The sequence below is a fragment of the Manis javanica genome, chromosome 5, assembly GCF_040802235.1.
Source record: "Manis javanica isolate MJ-LG chromosome 5, MJ_LKY, whole genome shotgun sequence".
In the NCBI taxonomy this organism is placed as follows: Eukaryota; Metazoa; Chordata; class Mammalia; order Pholidota; family Manidae; genus Manis; species Manis javanica.
The window spans coordinates 83,336,067-83,362,720 of NC_133160.1; the positions used below are offsets into that span (position 1 = coordinate 83,336,067).

A 26,654-nucleotide genomic window follows, 5' to 3' on the forward strand; every position below is an offset into this window, starting at 1 on the left:
CTGCTGTTCTCTATTTCCTTTATCTTTAGTTTTAGTTTTGCTTTCTAAACTAATGCCTCTTCCACGTGACAATCATTCAGTGATTTTATAGAAACACTGATGAAGTTCAAGGTTAGAATGAACCCCAAAACCCTTGTAGTCCAACCCCTCGTCCACTATATCCCTCAACAAGTAAAGGGTCCACATAAGCCTGAATCTGCCTTGTGGTGGTGGAGGTGGTTATGTGTTACATGCAGTTCTGAGCCTATTTAAAGTAGCTCTTATATCCCATCTCATCTTCTGCTTTAACCCCAGCTCCTTCATCTGTTTCTCACATGACAGTTTTGTGTTTTCTTACTATCCTGGGTGTTCTCTTCATATGTTCTTGCCCATATTCCCCTTAAAGGGTAAAGCCCCCGAATTAAACATACTAGTTCAGGCATAGCCTAGACTACACTACCTGCTTATGTTTCTGTTTATGTTAACAGCCTGGAATTAGATTGACTTTAAACAACACTGGCAGTCCTATCATATATTGATGTGTAAGCTTATTAGAAGTTTAAATTCTAAAGTCTTCTTTTCCTCACTAACCATTAGCTCCTCGATTGTGTCTTCTACATATAGCTGGTTTATCGGATCCAAACACTGTTCATTATCTTTATTCCCATGTGCTTGGCACACTCTTTCCTGTTGCAATCCTTTCTAGAGTCTGATTCTGCCGTACAGCAACAGTACATCTCTTCTGATGACCCATTTTCTGGAGATTTGAGATTTAGGTAGAGAAACACAGACAGAGAAAAATCATTCCCAGACCCTAAGTTTGAGAAGGCTAATTGAATCTCTGATACAGATGTTGAATGGATCAGGACTGAGAACGTGAACTACTGAGAACGTGACTAGTTAAGTAGATTGCCTCTGTAGATCTGCTGAGTCAGTTATAAATCCACTATATTGGTTTTCAGTTCAGTATCTAAGGATAATATAAGAAGCCTTGATGTATCTCTTGCTGTCATCTGGTTATATGTGTATATCCATCTATAATAACCCTTATAAAAAGGAAATGAAGATAGTATTTTTAAAGTGAACCTTTTTTTTTTTGCAAAAACCTCCAACAATCCTTTTAGTAATCTATTCTAGTTTTGACTTAAGTCAATAGAATTTTACCTGTCTGTCAATATTTTGCAAAATTTGTCTTCCTTATTTTTTCTTCTATTTTATCCACAGTTCCTGAAAAATGATGTGAATGGTCTGACAATTTTTTGGCAAATGCTCAGCATTTTGAGAGGGATTTCTTTAGACTAATTAGATTCCCAAAGTTTTTGCTAAGAGTTCTTCATTTTCTTGGCACTTTATACTACCAATATTCTTGCCAGTTTTTATCCAAATATCTTTTTTTTTTTTCCTGTTTAACAGGGAATTAGAAGCTAAAGAGGAACTGGCTACTCTTGCTTTCTATCAACTATTAATATTTTACTCTCAGTTGACTGAACAGAAGAAAAAGAACTATACTTTCATTATTCTTTTTCTGATTCTAACTGAAAATACTTTTCTTGCCCTTAGTATTATCTCCCAAACTCAGTGGGGCCTTAGTGTTTCTAACATATACCCTAATGTCCCATGCTATCTCCAATATTAATTCTTAGCTTGACTTTCATTCCTTTTCCTTTCCTTCTTTACATCTAAGTATGATTGTCATAACAAAGGAAATCCTATGAAGAATAGGAGAGTGGAAGGGAAATTAAGAGCTTAATAATTCACAAGTTGGGTAATGATGCTTTGTGCAAAAGTTGACCCTGGCAGTTCCTTTGAAAATATATTTTTTTAGTCACGTTTTTTTCATGCCATTTCCCAAACATTTAATAATTTCCCCAAACATTTTATAAGTCAAGAAACATGGGAAATTATACTGTTAATGTTTATGAAGCTTCACTGCAGCCGTATGTAATGTTATGAAGCTTCATCCCAGACCTGGAAAAGGATAAATTTTTCTTCCTCAGTTTTGTGTTCCATAATTGCTAATATCTCATATCACACAAGGAGAAAGAACTGACAGTACCTTATGTGTAAATAAGTAACTTTAGTTTCAATAATGATATGATAAACATACATCTTGTAATTTTTTTAGCCGCATATGGGAATCATAAAAGTTGCAGCTGATGAGGTGGTAGAACTGGTTACTTATCTGACTAAACCAGATACCACATGGGTTTTAAAACATAAACTTTGTTCCTTATGGGTGCTGAAATTGGAGATGCACTGATGAAAAAATAAGACCTGTGAAATATGTTTGTATTTTGCAAACTAGACCATTGCTTTTAGATCATTTACAACATCAGAGGAATATTTTTTCCCTTGGTCTTACTTACATTTAATCCCATCACTTCGTTTGTTCAAACAGACAATAGTTATTTATGGTTGTTTTTTCTCTATTATTTTACTGGTAAATAGGCAAACATTTCATTTAGTGTTTACTAAATTAAGAGATCATGTTGTACTTTGAATTAATTCTTGTAATTACAGGAATGAAAAATCTTGCTTCTGTTATATGTGACAAGTCCTTTGATAAACAGAATATTAAGTGTATTTAAGTAAAGAGAGAACTGACCACATCAGAAATTGTAGCTACAGCTTATTTTGAGCCCTCATTTTCAGTAACTCACCAAGTTAATCTTTCCTTTTAACTGTTTTTGGTCAGCTTATTACCATCTAAATATTTGAAACTGGGAGGTATAAAAGGAAATTTGAGGTTAAAAAAAAGTTTGATTATTATCAGTGTAATTCTTTCAAGTAAATTGCATATTTGAATAAATGTCACTTTTAGAAATTAAATATAATAAACATTATAGCATGTTACAACTTAATATTTAAAATGTACTACATTTCATTAAATAACTTAATCATCAACCATAGCCAGGAAATTAAGCCCAAAAAGTAGCAAGTTTATAGGGTTCCTAATATCCCTGTCATGATAAAGTTTGGATTTCATTCCACAGGAGTCAGGGAATTCTGTTCCGAGACCTCCAGAGAAACCCTAACTCTCACATAGATCACAATATCTCTCTTGCGAGGAGCTCAGATTGTGGGCACCCCCCCCACACAAGGACCCAGCACTGTGGGGCACGACTCCTCCATTCCTGAAGGGAAGCACACCTGGTTCTGTGTGTCCTCCTGGAGTCCTGTATGACAACGAGACTCCGAGGTTTTTATGATCTAAGAACCAGTGTTCCGAATTACAGCATGGGATTGAGGCAACGAAACCTCACAACCCTTTCTTCAAATGTTGATACAACAAGATAAACTTGCTTCAGTGGGCTGTTACTGTTTCCTCTTTGAAGCAAAGCCCGTCTACATATGTCTTGAATTCAACATTCAAAAACACCAGATCAGTAGATTTTTTTACTGGTTGTCAGTGAGCTAAATCCTCCCCTCAAATGTATTTTTGTGGACTGTAAAATGTGTTAAATTTGAATTGGTAACAGATATTTAAAATCTGGAGCATTCATAAAACTAAAAAAAACCCAAAAACCTACATGTCCGGCCTCTCCTGAAGCCCGTGGAGATGTGGCAGACCAGGGCAGCTTTCCCCAGAGGCAAATTCAGGTTACCTTATAGCCCCACCATGGCTCCTTTTCCACCAAGTCTCCCCGCTTTTATCTTAAACTGGCTCTCTTCTTCATGTTACCTACCGGGTCCTTATAGTCATTTGAGTTGACTCCTTGTGCACCAGTGACATCAAATATAAAGATAATTATAGGGCAGTCAAGCTTATCCTAAATTGCAGTCGGTATTTCAGTCCTGCCCGGAAGCATGCACATTTTGGGGACACTTTCAAGCCACTGAGAATTTTACCTAGAACAGACCCTAGGGAGACACTAAAAATGTGGGATGTGGACTCAAGGAAGCTATCAGAGAATAGGAGCAGTTACCTGGTGGAGGAAGGTACCAGGAATAGTATTACTCCAAGTAACGTTACTCTCCCGTGAGCTCTTCCAAGTACTTTTTTATCCTTTTGTTGCTAGGATCATATTTGAAGTGTTCCATTATTCCAGGAGGCTCCCCAGCATGTTCTGAGGACTCAGCTTATTTATGGGGGAGGGTGAACTTCAGAGGTAGAGTAGGATACACAAAGATAACTGTCCACCCGTTAGAGCTGAGCCCGTGGGATTCTCACCAGCCCTTTCAGAGGCTGGCTTCCAGCCATCTACCTCTTCTGTGAGAAGAAAAGAGGTCACTGTCCAGGGATTACATCCCAAGGAACTTTAGAGCCAACTTGATCTACTAACATAGAAAAGAAGTTTAGCAAATACCCAATAAGCCAGACACTAAATAGAGTTTCTAGGAAACAACAGGACACTTCTACTTTTTCTCCCAGAAGAATGCAAAAAAGTTGAATTTTTCTCACAGACTGCTGAACAAATGCATATTTTCTATTTTCCCTTCAGTATAAGATGCCCTGTCAGCTAATGAATCCCCTATTTTCTTGGAACTGTTCCTTACTGATCCATGCTGTGCCTCTTGGCTCAGATGTAGACTGTTTCCTTTGAGAAAATGGGTAAGGTGTATTCAAGTTGAGGCAAGCCCTTAAGTTGAGGCAAGCCCTTGAACTGGGAACCTCAGCTAGAGAGCACTCCTGGTTTTGTAGAACTGTAGGTGCAAAATATTATTGTATTGTACACTACCATGATACTATAGCATCTTAGATTCCTTGAGGATTAAAAGATTCTCAGGTTGGGCTCCATAATTCACAATTTTTATTTCAAATGCAAATTGCATGAAATTCAGATGAGGTGGAATTAAAGCTTCTTTTTGCTTTTTTTCTTTTTAAGGTGGGGAAGTTGTTAAGCAAATTATTATTCAGTGTTTGGTAATCAAATTGGATGTTCTCAATAAGACTTCTGGAAGGTTGTTTTTTTAATTTCCTAAAAGAACAAAGTTTTCACAGGTCTTTTTTTACATTTACTTGCAAAAGATAAATGCTAATTATAATGTGCTTATTTATTCTTAAAGCAATTAAAAGATGTATACTACTAATAATTGTTAAGGCTGGTTCTGATTAATATATAAAATTGAAATCGTATAAGTAAATTTATTTTTAATTACTATTAACTAGTACAAATTTTGATACATAATTGAGATTTCTGTTTATTTAGACAGGGCATTAACCAGACTAGCCTTTATTAACAAGTGTAATTGTTCAAAACTAAATTCATTGCCTTAACTTCAAAACTTACTACTCTTCTTATAAGCTTCAATTCTGCTAAAAAGATCTTTATCATCAACTTAGAACAAGCTCACAATCTTTTCCTAAAGCAATCAGAGTCAAATGTGTTTCAGAATCTAGAGTTTTTAGGCATTAGAAAGTTAATATTGCTCATACACCACATACTGTCTGACACCCTTACTGCCTGAGACACCCTGTAATCAAACCATCCATTTCTGCAGTGAAACGCATACATGTTCACACTAAGGATTATTAGTGACCACAGATGTCCTCATATCTGTTCAAGTAAGTTTTTGCCACCAAATGAATTTACTGAAAACTTAGAAAAACCTTCAGTTAAACTTACAACGAAATATTTTATTTTCAGGGACTTTGGATTTTGGAATCGCAGATAAGAGATCATAGACTGTATCTTGAAATTTTTAATCTATTCACAGTTTTACCAGGATTGTCTTCCTCAAATCCACAGAAGTCTTCGTTATGTAAGCATCTTTAGAGCTTCCCACTACTTCGCCTTCAAGCTTCTCTGAAGACCTCCTACATCTATGTCTTAGCAACTTTTCCAGGCTCTTCCCTAAGATGTGCTTCACCCCATCTAAACTCAGTTAACCAGCAATGCTTGAGTATACCTTCCTCCTCTTTGCTCACTGTGCTTCAGACCGGAATACCTTCTTCCAGAAGCCCTGAGTCCACACCCGACCTCATACACCATCGCCCTAGGCATCCTTCCTCACCTGTCTCCAGTCCTGCCTTTGCAGAAGCCTGACTCCATTCCTCAGTCTGAATGTGCCTAGGTAGTGTACTGCCTGCTCCTTTAGTTCCAGCCCTAATTTAGCATATTTTCCATTTGAATTGATGTTCATGGGATACCGACCCCTCCTCACTGGGTTTAAGTCCCCACTGCTTCTTTCACTGTGCTTGGCAGGTAACATACATAAGGGACATTTGATATAGAAGGGGTAGAATGTTTTCATTCATCTCTCTTTTAAGCTCATGGATCTGACCTCCCGCAGGAATCATATACCCCGTAATCCTTACCCTTGCCCTTACTCTAACCCTCCCCAAACAGAGAAAGGAGTCTAGGTCTCAACGGAGTGCCTAGAACAAGACCTGATCTTTGTATTCCAAGTGTAGGTTCAATATTCTTTGGAAAAGGAACATATTTTATTCTTGGTTCCAGTATTCATCTTGATGATACCATCAGGAATGAAGGGTGGCAGTGCCCTTTGAGAGAGGCCAGGCACCAGCGGTCTGTCAGACTACTCCATTCTGCAGGTCTCAACTTCAATATCACTTCCTTGGGGATGTCCTCCCTGACTCGCTCTCCTGGCTGAGACCCCCATCTGTGCACTCCCATAGCTTTTTTTTTGTTAAAAGTCATGATAATTGCTTTTGGGATATGATTCTTGATTCAAAACCTGAGGTAAGAAATAGGACAACTTTCTATAGCGATCTGACTCTGAATCTTATCTTCCATTCCTTTGAGCTGACAGAAAAAACCAGCCTTGGTCTTCATAGGATCACCACACTTTCCTCTTCCTTTTGGCCTGCTTCACAGTTCTGGGGTCCTACAGTAGCAAAAGGTTTAGAAGCGAGAATTGAGAGGCATCTGATCTTTGACCATCAAACTAATGGTTTGCTGCTGAGTAGAAAGTGTGGCTTGGCTGACCTGCATGGCCTTTCATATTCAGTTTGTTATTGCTGTATGTATGGGACTTTGGAGACTTTCTGCTATATCTGTGCCATGCTTCAGATGGGGAATCTTTTGCAGGGCTGCCTGTGGTCCCGAGCATCTAGACATGTCACTTGGCCATTTTCCTTTGAGGAATCGCTGACATCCTAGAAGTGCTGCTGGGAAGTAGGGCTTAGGCCCTCTCTACTCTCGGGGACCACAGATCTCTTTCCTCCCTTCCATTTTGGGGGAGCATCTTCCTAGATGTTTTTGGTTTCTAGAACTGCGGGTAGACAAGTTTTGTTATCCACCCTACCTCCTCCTACCTTTCCTGAGGCAATAGCAGATAACCAACTAAGAATTTGATTGAGGGGCAAAGGAAATGGGGAAATTTAAGGGAAAAAGAGCATAGCTAAATATATCAAAAGAGATCCCAGCCACATTTGTAATTGCTTGTTTAATGTCTACCTTTCTTGATTATACTCTAAGCTCCATGAAGTGAGGGAGAAGGCTTTCTAATCTCAATGTCCAAATATTGCCTTGTTTATGGTAGCATCTTATTAAATTCTTCTTGATGAGTGAATAAATATCTGGGAATAAAATTCAGAGTCAGTGAAGGATTTGTGGAAAGTATAATGGCTAAGAGCGTAGACTTTGGAACAGGTGGCCAGGGTGTGAATCTTGGCTCTGCTACTTACAGTTAGGTGGGCAAAACCCTTAACCACTTCATGCCTCAAATTCTTCATCTGTCAAATTGTTTTTGTGAGGATTAAAAGAGTTAATATTTGTAAAGTACTAAGAATAATACCTGACATATAGTATGTATCATATGAATAACTACTATCATTACCACGATCATCATCATTTATTATCTTTATTATTATTAAGACACCCTAAGACAGGAATGTTCTCTTGATGTCCACTTAGAAGAGTTCTGATTCAATGAGAGCAGTATTTTTGTGCAGTCTCCTGACTTATGAAGCTGTTTCTGTGTTCTCCCCCGTGTCCTGTGTCTACAGTTCTCTGGTTCCCTCAGGGCAGTACAATGCTTCTTCAGGAGGCCTGCTATTTTCATGGGGTCTCATCTTCTGTTGTCCTTTCTTAGCTTTTCTTTAGGAAGCACTACAACCATCCAGGGAATCCTCTATTACATCATGTATAAAAATAGAGCCTTTTTCAGTATGTGTATTTTAGGCATTTTTTCTTATCCTTTGCACTTGCCAGTGTTGAAGTTTCTCTGCCATCTCTTTACTTATTCATGGATCTTTGGCAGTTTGTCTTTACTTAGGATTTTAGTAGCTACAGTATTTCATGACATTTATCAATGTAGAAATTGCGTTAGTCTCCTTCTCTTCTAAATAATTTGTAAATTCTTATTTATGTTTTTTAAAGATAAATAACATTTATGAGCGAACACAATAGAATGGAACTTAGAGTACCTATAAAAAATAGAAAATAACTTTTTGAGCCAATATATTTCAACTACAGAAAGCTAGTCCTTCCTCTAATTAATACTTCCATAAGGCCATCTTTTTCAGTCAGTTATAAATTCTGATTTTCACAGGCCCCGGTGTTCAAATTATTGGTTGTTCAAAGAATTACTGTAGCTATTTAGCTTCCTGATTGATTTTTCTATTTGGACAGATTATATATATATATATATATATACCATCTACTACAACACGGAATAATTTAGCAGCAAATTTCTTTCTCTTAATTTCTTTTCTCTCCCTTATTTCACCTTTTAATAGTACCTGCTGTTAAACTAAAGTTACTCTTTTACCTAAATAATTTTGCATTCTATTACAACATTTCCCCATCTGGTCTCTCTTAGCTAGAAATCATCTTAACAATTTCTAGGAATATTCACCTTTATTTATGCTGTACACATACCCATTGTAATGCATGATATATTTGGGGCAAACAGAATCGTGACACAGTTACATTATGAGGAAATGCAGGGATTTTCATTTCTGAGCATACCAGATATTTTTTTCTTCCAATAAAGATTTGCTGTTGGGGTCCCTTGACTGTCTTATAATTAAAATAATTGCTTTTCTTTGTCTTCTGTCCCTCTACAACCTCCTTTGTGCATATCAGTGAGCATCCATGGTTAAGGACACTGGCAGTTGTTAGCCTCCAGATTACCTGTAAGTGCAAGAGTGATGGAGGAATCAGTAGATGCTCAATTCAGTTTATGTGCATTTATGCAGCACAGCTGGTGACATGGTTTTCATTAGTAGTCATTTTGAGTCATTTGCCTGAAGAGAACTTTTGTGAGGTGAGCTCGCCTCCCTTCTGCATTGACAGCCACTTTCCATTATTTCTCTTTGTAGTTGCCCCTTCCTCTGCTCATTCCTTAAACCAAAGTCTTTCCAAAGGCTCTGTCCTAGGTCTGCTCTCTCAACAGCTCCCCTAGATGACTTTGGGCAGCCCTATGATTTGTGAGTGCCCCCTCTCTCCAAACTATTTTTATGCATATCCATCTGCTGCTCCTTGGGTGTCCATAGACACCTCAAATTCAGCAAGTCCCTACCTGACTTTTTCATCCAGAACCCCCTACCTGCCCCGGAAAGCCCCTCTCTTCCAGCTTGCCCTCTATGCTCCTCCACTGCTCAAGCTAAAGCCCCAGCAACACTCTCGGCTCCTCTTTCTCCTCCAGGTTCTCAGTCAAGCTACAAGTCCTGAAAATCCCCCCTCCTTAATATCACTCAGAACTGTAAATTTGTCCCTCCTTTAGTTTTAAGACACGGTCCCTCAACTAGACGACTGTAACATTTTCCTAAGTGGTCTCTGTCTTTGGTTTTCCTCTTGCCGTGCAAATTCCCCTCCCCTCCCCTCATTCACCTGTCTTGGGCAGTTCTCCCATGACTTCTCAAATCTGGCAGTAGGTACACGTTTATTTCCTTTGTAGCTCCTCTGCTTATCCATCATAATGGTTATCATTCCATATGATTACTGCCTGCTCATTTTCCCTATTTCTCCCCAGACATTAAACCCTGTATGCTTGGGTCGTGCTCACCATTCAAGCTCCAGGACCTAACAGAGTAAATGCTGCATGGAAGGCACCAAATAAATGCTTCCTGAATATTGTTGAATGCTAGTTTCTAATATTTAAACTAGAAACTAGAAAAGAAGTAGAGAGAAGTTATAAAGACATAGATTGCTTGATGACAAAGTCTGGAATTAGAAGTTCTGGATGAAATTTCTGGCTCTATCACTGTCTTATTATTCAGTAAGAATATAGAAAACAAATAGAAAACAAAATTTTTTCACTATAATGTAATCATATAACACTTATTACTGAATACACAATAAAAATGACAATAGCATCTTGAATTTATGGCTTCTATGTAGTTAGAAGCATTGCTTATGATATATTTATTCATTCAACATCTCTTAAGGGAACACTTACATCTTCCTTTTTAGGAGGCAATGAAGGGACATAAACCTTCCTATGATGGTGTCAAAACACTGGTCCTGAGATGTTACCTACTTCACAGAATATTAGGAAGGTTCATGAAGTTGTCTACATATGTGCTCAGGAAGAAAATGGGTTGTATAATGTAGTTTTACACTTTTGCTCATCCAGTTTCTTAAGAATTCAAAATATTTAGGAGTGAAAATTGTACAAATTATTTCAGTATTTCAGCTTAACCCTGGACTCTTTCTCCATGTTTTTCTGGAGACACATTTTTTTTCCACACCCACTCAAACCATCTGTGTACCAGGCAAGTTTTCCAAGATGTTAAACCAAGTGAAATATGTCCATTCCACTTATTTAGACTCTAATGACTAATGATACTGTGGGGAAATGGTATCATTAATAAAAAAGTGTGTTCCCTGCATGAACAGCTAGGGAAGCCTAACAGTTATGGCCATGCAAGGCCATGACCTACAGATCAGTATTCAGCACCTGTTTTTCAAACTTATCCTCCAAAGACTTCCTGCAGGAAGGGGAGAGTCAGTTCAGTGTCCACCTGTGTCCCCTGTGAAATGAAATTCTCTACCACCATCAAATGGTAGAATTTTAAAAAATTTGTGCAGAGTTTGCATTCAATGCTGCAATATGACAATGCTTACTTTACATAAAAATGTTTCAAATTCTTAACCACTAATTAAAATTGATTCTTCAGGAAGATATGCCATATTTATTATTGCCTTTAAACACTCCCCCAGGACACTAGCAGGTACCTTCAAACATTAGACCAATTTGAAAAACACAAGGTCCTAGGCTAGTGCATCCCAAGCCATGAGATCTTTGGGAGCATTTAAGAGAATTCTTCTATTATGTTTCCCTTCTACTTTGCTACATGTAAGCTCCTGAGGTCCTTTTGCCTAGCTCACTAATGAAATCTCTAAAATGTAGCTCTAAGTACCTAATTGGTACTATGTCCACAGTTAAGATGATTGAGGACTATAAAGCCAGCTTCCTCAAATAGTGGTTTTCTTTTTGAAGAAAAGGATCTGTCTGAGGTAAGAATTACCTGTTCACTTCCCTCTTTAGATCTTGTTAACAGTGGAAACCAAACTAATAAGTTATAAAATGTAATGCATTTTTTTGGTGAGCATTTAGAAAATATGATCAGACAGCAAGCTGGTCATGCTCAGATATGAGTACAAGAAGTGACTTATTTATACATTCAGATTTCAAAATACTTGTAAGGCCTACCATGTGTGCTGTTAAAAGCTTTTAATTTTAAATTATTTTTGTTAGATAATCCCGTTTAAAGTGACATTATGATTAATCGCCACTAATCAAGATTCTGATCCCTCATAGACTTCTTGTTTGTATCTGTTTTTGTTCTTTGTTACATAAATATGAGGTTTATATATAAAATTCTGACTGTGTAATATAGGGCTAATGAGTCACAGATGGAAACATGCTGGCACATTACCATCTAATAACATTTTAAACTCATATTCCATAGTAAAACAAAAGCAAATTGTACACATCTGTTTTCCAACTTGTAGCATTTCTGAAGTATAGAGTCTGTGTTTAAAGGTCGTTTACTTAGGGAGAAGAAAAAGAGGATACAGGTAACTTCAAAACTACCTAGCCACTTCATAGCTTTATCAGAAAGGATTTGGCCAAATAAGATTTCCTCTGCTTTGTTTCCTGAGAAGTTCCAGTGCCAGAGGAATGAGAATTAGAAGACGCTTGGGCTAAAGAGATGTCTTCCTAGAACAAACATAAGTTTATTGGCTCTCTTAAAAAGAAAAATATATCCCTAATAAAGGGGAAATAAGGGAGAAAATAAATAAACCAAGACTAGTAAGATTAACAAACTAGAAATTTTCTGGCCTTGACGAAAAATATCCTCAAACTAGCTTTGGGTGGAAGGCAGGAAAGGGCAGAAAGGAGCAAACATCTAGGAAGCCTGCAGAAACTTGAAGGCCGTGGATTGCTGTGGTTGTCACTTAATTTTCTTTGTATGATAAACATGTTCTTTGTGGGAGAAAAAAATGAAATAAAAGGCTCCAGTATCACATGTTGCTGGAAAATAAATAGAATAAAGGCAAAATTTTTCTCTCACACCTGCAATTAATAAGGCCTGTGAGGACAAGTCAGTGCAAGTTAGTGAAGTATGTATGGGTCCCTAAAACATCTCTCCCCCATTCTCCTTGGCTAAAGAATTCAAAGCCACTTTTCTGCTTGAAGGGGTTGTGTGAACTGTCAAGTTCTTTTGGAAAAGTTATGTGACAGGAGTGATTACTGTGGAGTGTGACCATAAATCCCCCTGATGTGAACTACGCACGTTACAAGAGACAGGTTTCCATCCACCAGATCTGCGGGAATTCCTGCAACAGGAAAGACCTGAGACTCATCATCTGATTAGAGAAGAGAAATTTTGATATGCAGGTGGTAAAACTGTATTTTTTGAGGCATACTGTGTTTATTCTGAGGAATACTCCTGATCTAATTGCAAACTGCTGTTCGCTGTTGTCCAAAAGAGAATTAATACACGTATTGTATATCCTGAGTTGTAAACAGAATGTCAATAGAAGGAAATTACAGTTTTGTTTTCATAACAGTGTCTGCAATTATCTCCATTTTGTACTAACATTTTGTGTGTGAGATTCCAGAAATGTCCCAAGTGTATACACAGATCCCAGTGTACCTGCCACAAGCAGCAGTTCCGAGGAGCTCTCAATCTGACCATGCCCTTTCAAAAATGGCTTATTTTCCTGGGGGCCTTGCCTTGTGTGTCTGACTTTGTTTACAGTGTGTCAGACACAGTAAGACTTAGAGCTGGGCCAGGGTGGCATTAGGTACGTGCTTGTTTTGTTTGTCCATCAGTGAATGTCTGTGTGACGTTCTGTGTCGTGTTGTTTTCGTGCTGTCCCGTGTCCGTAGGGTCTGCCAGGCTTCCCCACAGTGGCCGCTCTGCACAGTAATCAGATCCTCACCGTCAAGGTTTGTGGTTGGCACCCATAGTTGCTCTGTCAGGGCCTGCAGTCAGCATAAGAGTGAGCAAGGACACTGAATTGGCGGAGCAGGTGGCCGGGGCCAGTTGCTCTCTTTCGTTTTATGCATCAAGTTACTGGCTTCTTGAGACCTCCTGTCCATTAGTGAGCTCAAATATATAAGAAGGAGAATCCTGAGCAAAATGAGAGGAGGATATTGATACTGAAGTCGAGCAGACAATGAGGAGAGGCAGGGACCTACCTAGGCCCGTGCCACACCTCCTCGGTTTAATTTGCATCCATCCCAATGCTCTGTGATATTTTTCTGTCAATTAAATAACCCTAAATACTCTGGACTTCAGGCATTTATAAGATGACAGTCGTGTTCATGCCACATTATGCTGGTTGACAAGCCTGACACATTGAACTGGAACTTTGTCACTGGACTCTCTGCTTAACGTGCAGGTTGCAGGTGACAGGAGCCTACCTGCTTCTTTAACGTGCTACATTCAAAAGGCCCAACACCCACAGCAAAATGATGGGACACATAAGAGACCCATTTCTAACTAAAAAACTGATCCAACCATCCTGTTCCAGGGCTGTATTTCTTTCCAGACGAGCTAGAGCGTCTAATGTCAGACACAAGTACCAGTTCTGTTTTGTTGAATGGTCATTATAAGTCTAATGTGTATATCTTTATTTCTTTCTTGGGGCCTTCTGATGTCTATTCTTCAACTCTCTCATCTCTGAACTTCACCTTTGACCTCACCTGACTGATCAGATGGTGTTTCCTAAAATCAATCATGGGTTTCTCTCTGCTGATCAGCAGCTCATTAAACGCCGCCTGATTAAGGTAGTGCTTATTCTTGCTCAAGTCTGCTTTCTTCTTTACATTCAGTTATTACTCTGCATACTGGGCCTTAACCATTTATCTCTCACAAGTGGGAGTGGGGTTGGTGGGCATCTACTTGGAAATGTACTGCGGCAAAATTATGTTTAGTGAGCTGCATTTTTTTGAAATGTTGATGAAAGTACCAAAATTAAAAAGAATAGAGAGCCTGTTTTTTCTTAATTGAAAAAAAAGAAGGCTTAAATTATATCTAGTCATAGATCCGGTTTCTGAGGCCATTAGCTTTGGTAACTTATAAATGATTATACAGTTTGACAAAAAGCACTGTATGCTTAAATTTATAGGTTATGAAAAAGTGAACACATTTGTCCAAGTGCAAATGCAGCCATTTTATTAAACAAGGTGAATTAACTGATGCAGTATTGTCATGGATAAAGTTATGCAAAAGTTTTATACCAGCTCTGAATACAGTGATAACATACACGCTATTTCCAAGAGCTGAATGTATTGGTTCCTGAGCTGCTTTGATTTTAATAGCATCTACTCAGCTCACGCAGCATGAATATTTATTTGCTCTCTGCTGGCAGGCAAATTGCCTGCAGGCTTCACATTTCTGGTTGTTCTGGTTCTTTCCATAGTGTACATGTGGATTAGATAATACAGAGTTATTGTGTTGAAAAGAAGACCTGGGTCTTTTATCTTGCTTGGTTACTTTTGGTCTGTTCCCTTCTCCATTGTAGGGTGACCAAGGGCAGGCTGGTCCTCCAGGCCCTCCAGGCCCTCCAGGCCCAAGAGGGCCTCCTGGGGACACAGGGAAAGATGGCCCCCGTGGAATGCCAGGAGTGCCCGTGAGTAGCTTTTTGGATCAATGGTTCTCACAGGTTTTGTTTCATTTTAAGGGCTTAGAATTGGGATGGAGTTGGAGAGTTAGGGGGTCAAGTGAATGGGGTGGGTCATAGAAAGTGGGATGATAGGAGAGTCCCCAAGCAGAGAGAGCATTGTCAGCAGGATTCTGCTTTACTGCTCAATCCACGGGAAGCACACACAAACCACGAGACGCAGACAACAGCTAAACTCGTTTTCAGGTAAGCCTCAAGAAGTCTGTGATTGGAGATTCCTGATCTGTATTGTGTCCTGACTGCCTCAGAGTACATCAGTGCCTTTGGTTTAAATGCAGATGAGCTTGAAGAACTAGATGGGAGATTAATAACATTTTCCAAAGGATCAATAGCAGTGATAATAGTGCTCCTTATGATTTATGGAAAATAAAGGAGATAAATATTTCCAGTATTTAACTCCCTGTTAATAACTTGACCCCCCCAAAGAAAAATTGCTAATAAAGCAGTAAAATTAATGGTTAAAACATCAATGGATATGGTTCAAATAGCATTTGTCTTTTGTATTGAAGCTTCCTAATAGAAATGACTTAAAGGTGATCTCAATACTTAGATCTAAGAACAAAGTTGCTAAGTACTTAGTTACTAAAATTGGTCAAGTGTCAATAACATAATAGTTCAGGACACAAGATAAATGGTTTGGTTTGGCAGAGGTAACCCAGCAATTTAGAGACATACATGGAAAAGGTAAAAAAAAAATCCATTTATATTGTGACTTTAGGATTCAAAATACAGATTTAGTGCCAATTAAATTACTTGTTTACTGTATTGCTTTAACTTAACTCATTTTCATTAGTGTTGTCATAGAACAAAACAAGGAAAATACCCCCAAAGAAAGAAAATTTGAAATAAAAACAACCAAAAAAGTAAAACTAAAAATCATCCAGTCATTAATGTTTTGGTATATTTCATTTTATATCCATACATTTGTGCATTTTTTCAAAGACTAATTCTCTTTGTAAGAATGTAGAGTACTTTAAAACTTTTCTGAGACAACCTTCTTACAAACCACATTTCCCTTTCTGAAAGGTGCTGTAAATTTGTTATATGAAATGAGGAATTGACTTTCCACATAGGATTTGCTGGTTGTTTGCATTGCTTTCACTGAACCATCAAAGTAGTGGTTTCATCCTAAAATTGTCTTCTACTGTCTTACCTTTCCTTGGGGTGACACTCCAAAGGAGAGAAAGCTTGAGGGATATTGGAAGCTCTCCAGTTGATTGCTGCTTGCCAACAAAGATACAAGTGTCCCCTCAAAGGAGAGTAGTTAAAACCACTTTGTGGTACAAAATTAGTCAGATTATTGGGCATTGTATACTCTAAGGAAAATTCGAGGTACACATTACTTTCAAGGAACAAGATAAAGGTAAGGTGCAACAAACTGTAAACCGTCCAAATATTATGTCATCCTTTAAGGGAATACAGTTTATTCATCTAAGTAAGAAATGGAACTCTATATGCATAGATATGAATCATTGATTTTGATTCCACAAATGTAATTTAAACAGGATTTGTAGCCCAGAATTAATTTTTATACACTACCTAACCACTAGGAAAAGGTTTTATAAAAATAAGTTGAGAAAGGTATTACAGAATCACTGTCTATATTCTCCATGTTATACAAACCATCCCTGCGACCAACTTATATTATGATTGAGAATTTTCATGCGCCTTTATCCCCCTCACCCTCTCCATCCACTCACCCCAGCCTCTAACTACTTATTTTTAAAGATCAACATCTACATAACTTGGCATTACAAGCACAGTTCTTCAAAAAATATCTGTAAACAATGACTCTCTTTACAGTAATATGACAATAAAACATGACATAAAATTCTATATGAATCTGAGTATTAGAAAATTATGATAGTGGTATGATGCAGCACAAAATCCTATTTTAATAAATGCTATTAATTTTAACAAAGCATGCTGCTTCAGCCATCATTAGTCCAGGAGAACCAAAATTCAAAATCAATCTCTGTTCATGCTGTTATTTAACTCCTGCAGTAAAAACAGTTGTCTTTCTGTCCTATATATGGAAGTTCTGAGTTCTCATTCAAGAGCACCATTTCATCATTTTTATGTCATCATAAACAGGATATAATAAATGAAATGCTAATGTAGTTACATTAAATATTTTTCTAGGACCATTTATTGACTTACAATATAATCACTCCTACTGGTTTTATTTAGAATACATTCTTGGCATAATTCTTAAATCTGTGCTGTAATTTAAACTCATTAGCTCCTAGAATGTTTATGAAATGAATTTGAAGAACAAATATCGGCTCTCTTTTCATTTCATTGTGCTTGCAATTCTCTGTTTTGCCTGAAAAGCCTATTTGACATTTATGCACTCCAGTGGGTATTGTGAAAAAGAAAAAAGAAAAGGTTGAAATTGATTTTTAATGTTTATAGCATTAATAAAATTATCACTATTCTTTTTTAAGGGTGAACCAGGGAAACCAGGAGAACAAGGCTTGATGGCAAGTATCTTAATTTAGCCTTTCTATACTAAAAATAATGGAAGTCCAGGTTGTTCAGAACTGTGGTCAAGTTTGTGTATAACAAATGTGTGTGTCACATAACCTATAACAGAAAGAGTGAAAATCAGTAAAAGTTAAAAAGTGTGGCCTATGTATTATATGACAGAGGTCACAAGACAACAGATCTACAAAACTGACACAGGAGAAGAGGGTGGAAATTCCAGGTGGGTGAGCGATAGAGACACACTGAGGAAGGTCAAAGGACAGAATCTGCTTTAAGCAGCTCTGCTGTAAGGGAGACTAAACTCAGGGATATGCCTCTTAGCTTAAATAGAAACGAGTGTTCCAAAGGATCTGGTGTGACTAACTGAATTAGCATAGTAAACCTTCCATAGTGATTCAGAGTTTTTCTTTTGTTGAAGGGCTCCAGCCAAAGAGAAACAGTTGTGCCCTCTTGATCTCCGTCACTAAAAACAATCATGACTATGCTTTAATTTTAAAATAAGAAAGAAAAAAGAAATTAGTAAGAGAGGTGTTAGATTAAAAATCTGTATGCAAAAGTAAACTGCATTTCTTATACCCACAACAAATGGCTAAAAATGTAAATTTTTATGATACAATTCAAAGCACCAATAAACATTTTTTAGATACCTAAGATTTTAAAAAAAAGATCATGAAATGACCACGTGGACTCGCCCATAGACATGCAGGTCCCATTATTCATGATTTGTTGGTCCTTTGCCAGTGAAAGACAAGTTGGGGCACCTTGCTGAGCCTTCAAGAGTAGCGTTCTTCTGACCTACCTCTCTGTCTTTTCCCGTCTGTCTCTGGGGCCACCTTTCTGACCTGTTTTATGACATGAACAATATTGGGGAACACAAGGCAATGTTATAATAACCCAAATTTCAGGAGACAGCTGTGTCTCACACTCATCCTGGATGCAGTGAGCTCCATCAACTTGATCATGTCCATTCTGTGCACAGGGTGGCAGGCAGCATGCAGGTGTTCACAGTCTAACATTTATTTTAAAAAAATAGTGAGCTAGGTCCTGGAGAAACCAACATGCCAGCAAAGGAATATGACAGTTGGTCCAGAATTAAAAGGAATGTGTGAATGGATTTAAGGTCAAAGTCTTCTCCCCCAGTGGAGTGCCTTCAACAGCTGTCCTGAGGAGAAGCCCACTGGGCTGTGGTCTTCACTGTACTGTGGCTGCCTTCAAAGCTTCACCGGGGCGATGAAAGTGCCCTGGGACCAAATCTGACCCACCACCTGGAAATTCTCTATTCCTGACCTATAATATCAAGATAGATTATTGATACAGATAATTTAGGGAGGACACTATCATGAATTCTTTTAAAAGAATAAAATGAAAACAAAAGACCATATGTAAAAATGAAAACCTTTGCCATCCGTGGTAAAAGCATACAAGTGCAGCATTAGCTTTTAAGGGCTCCAGGGGGTGAAGCATTCTTAGAAAACAACAGCATAAACTTCAAAATCACTTTAGCAGTTGAATACATCTGTAATTTCTATCCTGGATGATAGTCAAAACATACTCCTCCCATGTGTTCTTATATTGAGGGAAACAGGATTCTCAGGAATCCTCGCATGTGCCCCTGTAGGCACATCCTCCTCAGGATTTTATCATTGCTAGTGGCTTTGTACCCTGATGTCCAGTACAGAATCCTAATACACAGAGTTCTAAAATAAAATGGATATTATTTAAAAATTATAATCTTCTTTAAATTCATATATATAAAGTTAGGGATATACTATGTGGGTAACAACTGAATCCCATTTCCCTACATCATTGCTTAATGTCATTAAATACAAATGTTCACCTAGTACTAAAAGAATTATATTATTGCCTTAGTTTGCTCCAGTTTCCCATTTCATGTAGTAACCTTTCAGATGAAGATGATCCTGAATACTTCTTCTATAAACTTTTTCTTCTCTCTTTGAAGTCTTCAATTTGGTTCATAGTCTAATTTTTTAAATGCAGCTAAAGCACTTAATGGAAATCACAAATGTTCAAAGAATATGTGTAATGTAATGATCTTCTAAAATGCATCATACTGTTTTTAAAGATGTCAAAAGAAAACTAGAATATATATAAAGTAGACAAATCATAAGTATCTTGATGAATATTCACAGTGAACATAGCAATGTAACCACAAACAAGTCAAGAAATAGAGTGTTATCATATCCCAGAAACCTTCCTTTACCTTCCAGTCACCATCCTCCTCTTCCCAAAGTTCACCACTACTCTGACTTCTGCCACCACAGATTATTCTGCCTGCATTTGAATTGTACATTAATAGAACTGTGAAGTATGTACACTTTTGAGTCTGGCTTCTTTTGTTCAACATTATATTTGTGAGATCATCCACCTCTGTTTTAATAGTCTTCACAGCTGGTTTAAAAAAATTAAGAGGAAAAATCATACTTCCTTGACTACTCTGTTAAAACAACATCACTCAAATGGCAGTAAATGAATGAATAGTTTGCCTGACCTCGGGCAAGTTGCTTAACCTCTCAATTTCTCATCTGTAAAGAAAAGCGAATAATATCCCATCTGCTTCCTTTATAAGATTGCCAAAGACAAATGTAATAAATTAGGGGAAAGCACTCTAAGATACATAATGAAGAACTATATGAGTATGTTATTATTATTATCACTCAGTTGTTCCCTCTAGAGTAAATTACAGGTGAGCATGGATTTATATAACAGATGTATTCTTATAAAGTTCTATATGAATCAGATTTTCATAAATCAACATATCTTAAATGTTCTGGGGAATTTTGCTATTTAAAGCAATACTATTCAGAGTCTTTTTGTAAAGCTATATAATCCCCTAATTCCTCTTCCCAGCAAACTGAATTTTTATATCTTATATTTGCTTAAGTGAAATATTCGTATGATTTACAAAAAAACTATTTATGTTTGTTAACTTAAGTAGCATCTGTATATTTTAACCCATCTCAAAGAGGGGAGAGAATACTGGAGATATAACAGTTTTCATGAGGAGAAAAGATGCCTTAAGTTTTTTCTTTTTTCTTTTATATTTAAATATTACGTGTGTGTGTGTGTGTGTGTGTGTGTGTGTGTGTGTGTGTGTGTGTGTGTGTATGTGTTTTGACTCAAAGTCTGGTAGGGAGAAAAGTACATTGTACCAGTAGTTCTGGCCTCAAAACTACTTAGGAGTGTATGACTAAATCTGTGATCCTTTTAACTAATCAATAAAAGATAGGCAGTAATTCTTATTTACCAATCTCCCTGGGGCATGGTGAGAAGCAAGTGATATAATAATAGGAAAATGCTTTCTGAACTACAAAGAGTTCCATAAGTGAGTAGTATTGCTGCTAAAACGGATGCCCAGTGACATAACTCTGCATACAGAAAGACTACTGTGTGAAACTGGAGGCTAAGGCCCTGTGGCGACAGCTGTCAGTCAGATTACAGGGTGGTCAACACTGTGCTTGGTAGTGTGACTTACTCTCTTTGCCTATTTGTTGTCAGTGTTTCTCACCTTTTACATATTACATCGTCTTATGTTATCAGTTTTTCGTAACACTCCCCATCTCGTCCCGCAGTTAAAGCAAGGATAATAAAAACCACTGCTCTCATCTTTTCCATGCACCATTTATTAGTTTGTGCCATGCAGTATTTGCTTCCATGAGGGTCTTGAGAGGGTTAGGAGAATTTTTAAAAATTTAAAATGCCTGTGATGATGAAATTTAAAAAAAACTAGAAATGATCTAAAATTAGCTCTTACAAAACTGTTTATGAGTGTGTCAGGTGGGGGATTACTTTTCATAATCCAGGATATATATTTTATATTGCAAAAATAATCATCTGAATATTAACAGCGTCTCTGATAGAATACAAAAGAAGACCTACAGCTCAAGCAGTTCCATATTTATTTAATCCTGCTGTGCATCTATTCTGTTAACATGCCCAGATTTTCTGAGAGGTTCAGGATAAGATTTTAAACAAGAGACTCTTGAGAAATTGGATTCCATCTAAATAAGGAGAGAGTCACAAAACTAGACCCAAGAGTCAACCCGTGGACTGAGCACAGTTGAGAGTGCTAACGTTCCGGACCTTAGCACAAGTGATCTTTATTTTTCAGGTCTTCAGAAGTTTAAGTAGTTGTTAACATAGCAGATTTAAAGGTGCCTTTCCTTTTTATAACCTTACTATTTCTTTCTTGGACAAATAAACTACAAGTTCTCAAAAGCACAAGAGAGAGAGAGATGATATCTGTATATATGCATTTATTTAATATGCCAACTAGTCCCAGTTTCCTGGAAGTTATTTTTTTGTTGTTCAAGTGTCTATATCCAAGGTTTCATAGATGAAGTCCCTTTCCCAACTCTGAAACTCTTTCTTCATTTCTCTCCCTTCCCCCAAATATATTCAAAATCACAGCATATCTGTTCATCTCTCACTGAATTATGAGTATTTAGTATATCACTCATTGGACCCTGGTGGTGTCTGAGTGTTAGAAATTCAGAGAAATTTTGTTGTTACTGTTCCTTAAAGTGAAATTTGGACTTGTGTCTGAAGATGTTACAGATTTTCAGTTTATTTTAGTTTCTGGTTTAAGCACATTTAAAACATTTGGGTCAAGTGAATATAATGCAGTTTATGTTAGCTAGTAACAAATGCATAAGTAGTTGTTTCTGCTTCATTTAAAATAAAATTGAAATAACCAACAGATAAAGATTTCCTTGTATTTAGTTAAATGCATTGCTATTCGGCCGATTTGATAAAACTCAGAGTTTAACTTAATTGTACTTTGCTCTGCCAGCTCTCTTTCTCTTTATCAGCAGGATGGCAGGCCTTCTCAGACAATGGCAGGCTTCTCTTCATGATTTTAACCTGGCAGAGAAAGCAAAACCCCAAACCTTCAAATCACAAATAACAAAAATGGCTCAAATCATCTTAGGGTATTTAGTATTAGACCGAATTTTAACAATGAAATCTTGTTTGGTGAAACTGCATGTACTTCAGTTGTGCCCACTGCCTCCTGGGGTGCCTTAGCAACCATTAGGAGGCTTTTATCCCCACTCAATCTGATTGTCCATGAAGGACTTAAATGCCACATTGGCAGAGTCCTTCCCACCTCCTCAGTGCTTTCGTCCAGAGCCTGTAGTGCTTGGCTTTCCAAATGCACCAAGAGAAGGTACAGTAGTGCTGCCTGCTGCTGCTACCCTGCTGCCCCGTCCCGTTGCCCAGCTCAGGGAGCTCCTCTGTGTGGACATCTGCGGGCATGGACTTCTGTAGAGATTTCTGCAGGTCACTTCAGTGTGGAAATAAGCAACATTTGTCCTTTAAAGATGGTTTGCTGTGGTATGCAGTAGCAATTTAAGAGCACAATCAAGTCTGTATGAGCACACACACACACAAGAACACTTGCACACACCCAAGAGCACTGAAGCATGAAACGATAGTCTAGAGGCCAAAAGATGACTGTATTCATCTCTCTCTCAGTTTGTTTTTCTTAGCGACCTCTAGGCTGTGAATCAGCTCTATTTTTAACTCTCTTATACTGGTTCCAATTAAAGATCTGATAAGCTACATCATATTGGACAAATTAAAATATCAAGGCTTTAGATTCCACATTTACAAAAGTGGTGAGACTAAACAATATCTGAGTCCCCTTCCAGCTCTCAAGTCCTGTTATCCTACTATGTTTTCATTATAAATGCACAGATATATATTATATAGCTATTTATCTGTTACATATGCATATCTATGTATTTTGTAAGTAGTACAATGAGCAACAGTTACATACTAAGTTTTAAATGGAAGAAAGCCTTAAAAATTGTCTCCTTCAAATGTACTATCAACTTCTCTAGGTATTTCTTTTAACTTTTGAATCCAACATACTGTAGAGCAATATACTGATGCAAAATGTCATTCTTGTTTGAGGATATTCATGAAATTATAATTGATCTCTTTAAAAAATTTCTCATATCTCATTAGATTATGAAGAAATATTTCTAATTAAGTTGGGTCCCTGTAAGGTCTGTGCCTTACATCTGCATATTAAGGACAAACATACAAATTTTAGGGCAAGATGGAAGCCTTTACATAGTATGTCTAAATATTTAAAAGGTAGAAACCAAACTATTAAACTGGTCCTCTGACCTTCAGAGATATGTGCTCATAATGACTTGGCAAATTCAAGTGCAGAATCGCTACACTCGGTGGAGACCCAAACCAAGTGAGGTGGCGTAGGGGGAGCTATAGCCCCGCCCCAGCCCCTGGCCCTGGCCTGCTCCCTTTCTCCCCCACACCCACTTCACCCATCAGTGTTATGAGACTGGACGCTCATGTAGATATTCTGGGATGGTCACAGGTCCAGATCTATCCACACACCTCAAAATACCCACCTCCTGCCTCCTCCAGTTTATTGTGGCACACTACGATGGCATGGCTCGCCTTTGTGAAAACAGACCAAAGTAGAAGCAACTTGGAGTCCTTGAGGTGAGCTCCAGGCACAGCAGCAGAGAACCCCGGACACCCCCCACCTGGGGCCCACACCATAGTCTGAGCTCAGAGGTGGCTGCCACAGGGGCAGGGTGCAGCCAGGGAAGAGCTCTCTAAAGCATGGGCTCCAGAGCAAGAGCCCTCTTGCCCAGAACTGAGGGCAGTACAGAGTCCATGTGTCTCAGTGGATTCTTAAAAAAATAAACTTCTGCTTTGGTGACCTCGTTCAAGAAAACTTCACGCACCTTCACACACTCACTCACTTACACACATTCACACACACACACCCCAAGATAAGTTAGAAGTTGTTGTCTCCCTCCTCACAACATTTACCACATCATCATACAATAATTGTGCTTGGTTCTTAGCATGTTCAACAAACTGAATGACTCTATGGTGTGAATCAATGAATTGGTAAACTAGGTAAAAATACAAAGGAATCAGCTTTATATTTTTCTTGCAAATGATGTCATGCATTCCAGGATTAAGATTAGGCAGGACCAGTCCAACAAAACTGCTTTTTCTCCTGCATTTTCTTCTATTCATTCGTGTACTACAGGTTATTTGGAGTACATGTGTGTCTGTGAATATACATGGTATAACTAAAAGGCTGATTTTCCTGAGCACAGTGGAGAAGTAATTGTAATTTCTTGTCATGCTGTGTGGCTATTTTTAAAGTAGAGCATAACAGATGTGTAAGAAACCTTAGGTAATAGCGAGTTTATCACTTCACAAACAGAGAAACAGCATCAGAGTGATTAAACATCTTGACCAAAGTCACAAGGCAGGCAGTGGCAGCTCACTAGAATCCCGTTCACCTGATTACAGTCTGACACATTTCACAGTCTGGTCTCCTACATCTGCACTTCCCAAGACAGTAGCCGCTAGCCATATGTGGCTGTTTAAATTTCTGTTAATTAAAATGAAATAAAGTTTAAAATCCAATTCCTAACAATTGTACTAGCCACATCTTACATGTTCAATAGCTACATGTGGTTAGTGGCTACCATACTGAATTAAGCAATACCGACCATTTCCATCATTCCAGAAAGTTCTGATGGACAGATAGAGAACAAATCTGAATAGTAGATGAGTATATCTATCACCCTATATTTAAGTCCTCCTCCTGCTGATCGTGCAATATTTAATTTTAGCACCTAGTGTTCCTCAGCGTTGTTGATTTAAAGTAGAAAAGGCACTTGCACTTAACTCAGTAAAAATATTTTTTACAGAGTGTGGTGTAGGATGATGGGCCTTGGCGAACCATAAACTTGTTTCCTTTATGGTACACCAGGGAAGTATGTTTAATCACAGAAGGCAGAGGAAGCTTGTTAATTTTTCTTTCTTTATGGGTCATCTCCATTTTGGGTTCAGCAACAAGAAACATTTATTAAATATTTAGAAGAGATGGAGTGAGCTCATTTCATCCCTGGGTATCTGGTGAGAGGTGGTAAGGGTCTCTGTTTGGGAACTGAATCAGAACATAGATTCTCCAGTACCTAGATCTGTCTTTAATCTGCTGGTGGTATTTAATGCTCAAAAATCAGTCTTGGATCCTGGTTTTGTCAAGTGGTGAAAAATATATTACTTCTTTAATTTCCTGAGCTTTAGGAGACCTCCCTTACAGAGGTCACAGCTTAATGATTTGGAGAAACACCAATACTTGACTCATCCTTTTTTTCTCCAGAAAGTCAGCACATGAGATAGAAGTCAAAAGGAATTTACTCTTTTTAAAAATAATTAGTCCATTTAAAATGTTTTTCATCAAATATTCATAAATTAATATAATGACATACCATCTTCTTGACAGACTCTCAATGAAACCTGTTGTAAAGGAACATCCTCAAATAACAGAAATTACATGGAGTGATATTATTGAAACAAAAAACTCAGGTGGTTACACAGAAACAACTGCCTCAAAACTGGGAACTCTTTCCAGGAAGAGAAGTTTGATAGCTGAGTAGTAAAATGATGGTGGAAATCTAGTAAATGGGATTTAATAGTTTTTGTAGTCACTATTTCGTTGTTTCAGTTTGTTCAGTAATTATTTATTTGTTAGGCAGTGACCTGGGTACTGAGTGTAAAATATATGGCCTGAGGAATTTGCTGCCTAGTCAAGTAGATTTTATAAATATTTAAATATTTTAAAATATAGCCAGTTAAAATGTGCTAGAGAAACACAGAGGATAAAAACTAGCTCATCCTGAGTGCGTGGAGAAGACTCACAGAAGAGGTGAGTTATGACTTCTGAGCCTTGAAGAATTATTAGGAACTTCACAGGAAGACTAATAGGAGATTCCTTGGGAAAATATAAATGATTAAGTGTGACTGAAAACAGAGTCCATGCAAGACTCGAAACAAGATATAAGCCTCTCCTGTCTCAGCACTGTCCTGCTCTTTGCTTGTTTATGCTGTGTTCCTTCATACCCCGTTCAACTAAATCATTGGATTTTACTTTGAAAGCATTTCAGCACAACACTCTCTTATATTCTAAACATTTCCCAATAGTTTCTAGTTTGGCATTCCCATACACTGAATCTAGGAAATCTGAATCTTGTAAAACATTGCTAAATTAAACTCCAGACATACATATAATAGTAGCTAGAGTTTATGTTTCTTGACCCTCCCTCATCAAACATCCAA

The 26,654-nt window shown here is 37.7% G+C and overlaps 1 protein-coding gene across 1 annotated transcript in view; it reads left to right on the forward strand.

Moving 5' to 3' along the window:
* The window catches only part of COL25A1 (collagen type XXV alpha 1 chain), a 457,450-nt gene that overhangs the window by 319,778 nt on the left and 111,018 nt on the right, over positions 1-26,654 (forward strand). The window contains exons 8-10 of the mRNA XM_037020206.2: positions 14,062-14,133; positions 14,871-14,978; positions 17,477-17,512. Coding sequence (XP_036876101.1) covers positions 14,062-14,133; positions 14,871-14,978; positions 17,477-17,512 — 216 coding nt within the window. The remainder of the gene's footprint in view (positions 1-14,061; positions 14,134-14,870; positions 14,979-17,476; positions 17,513-26,654) is intronic.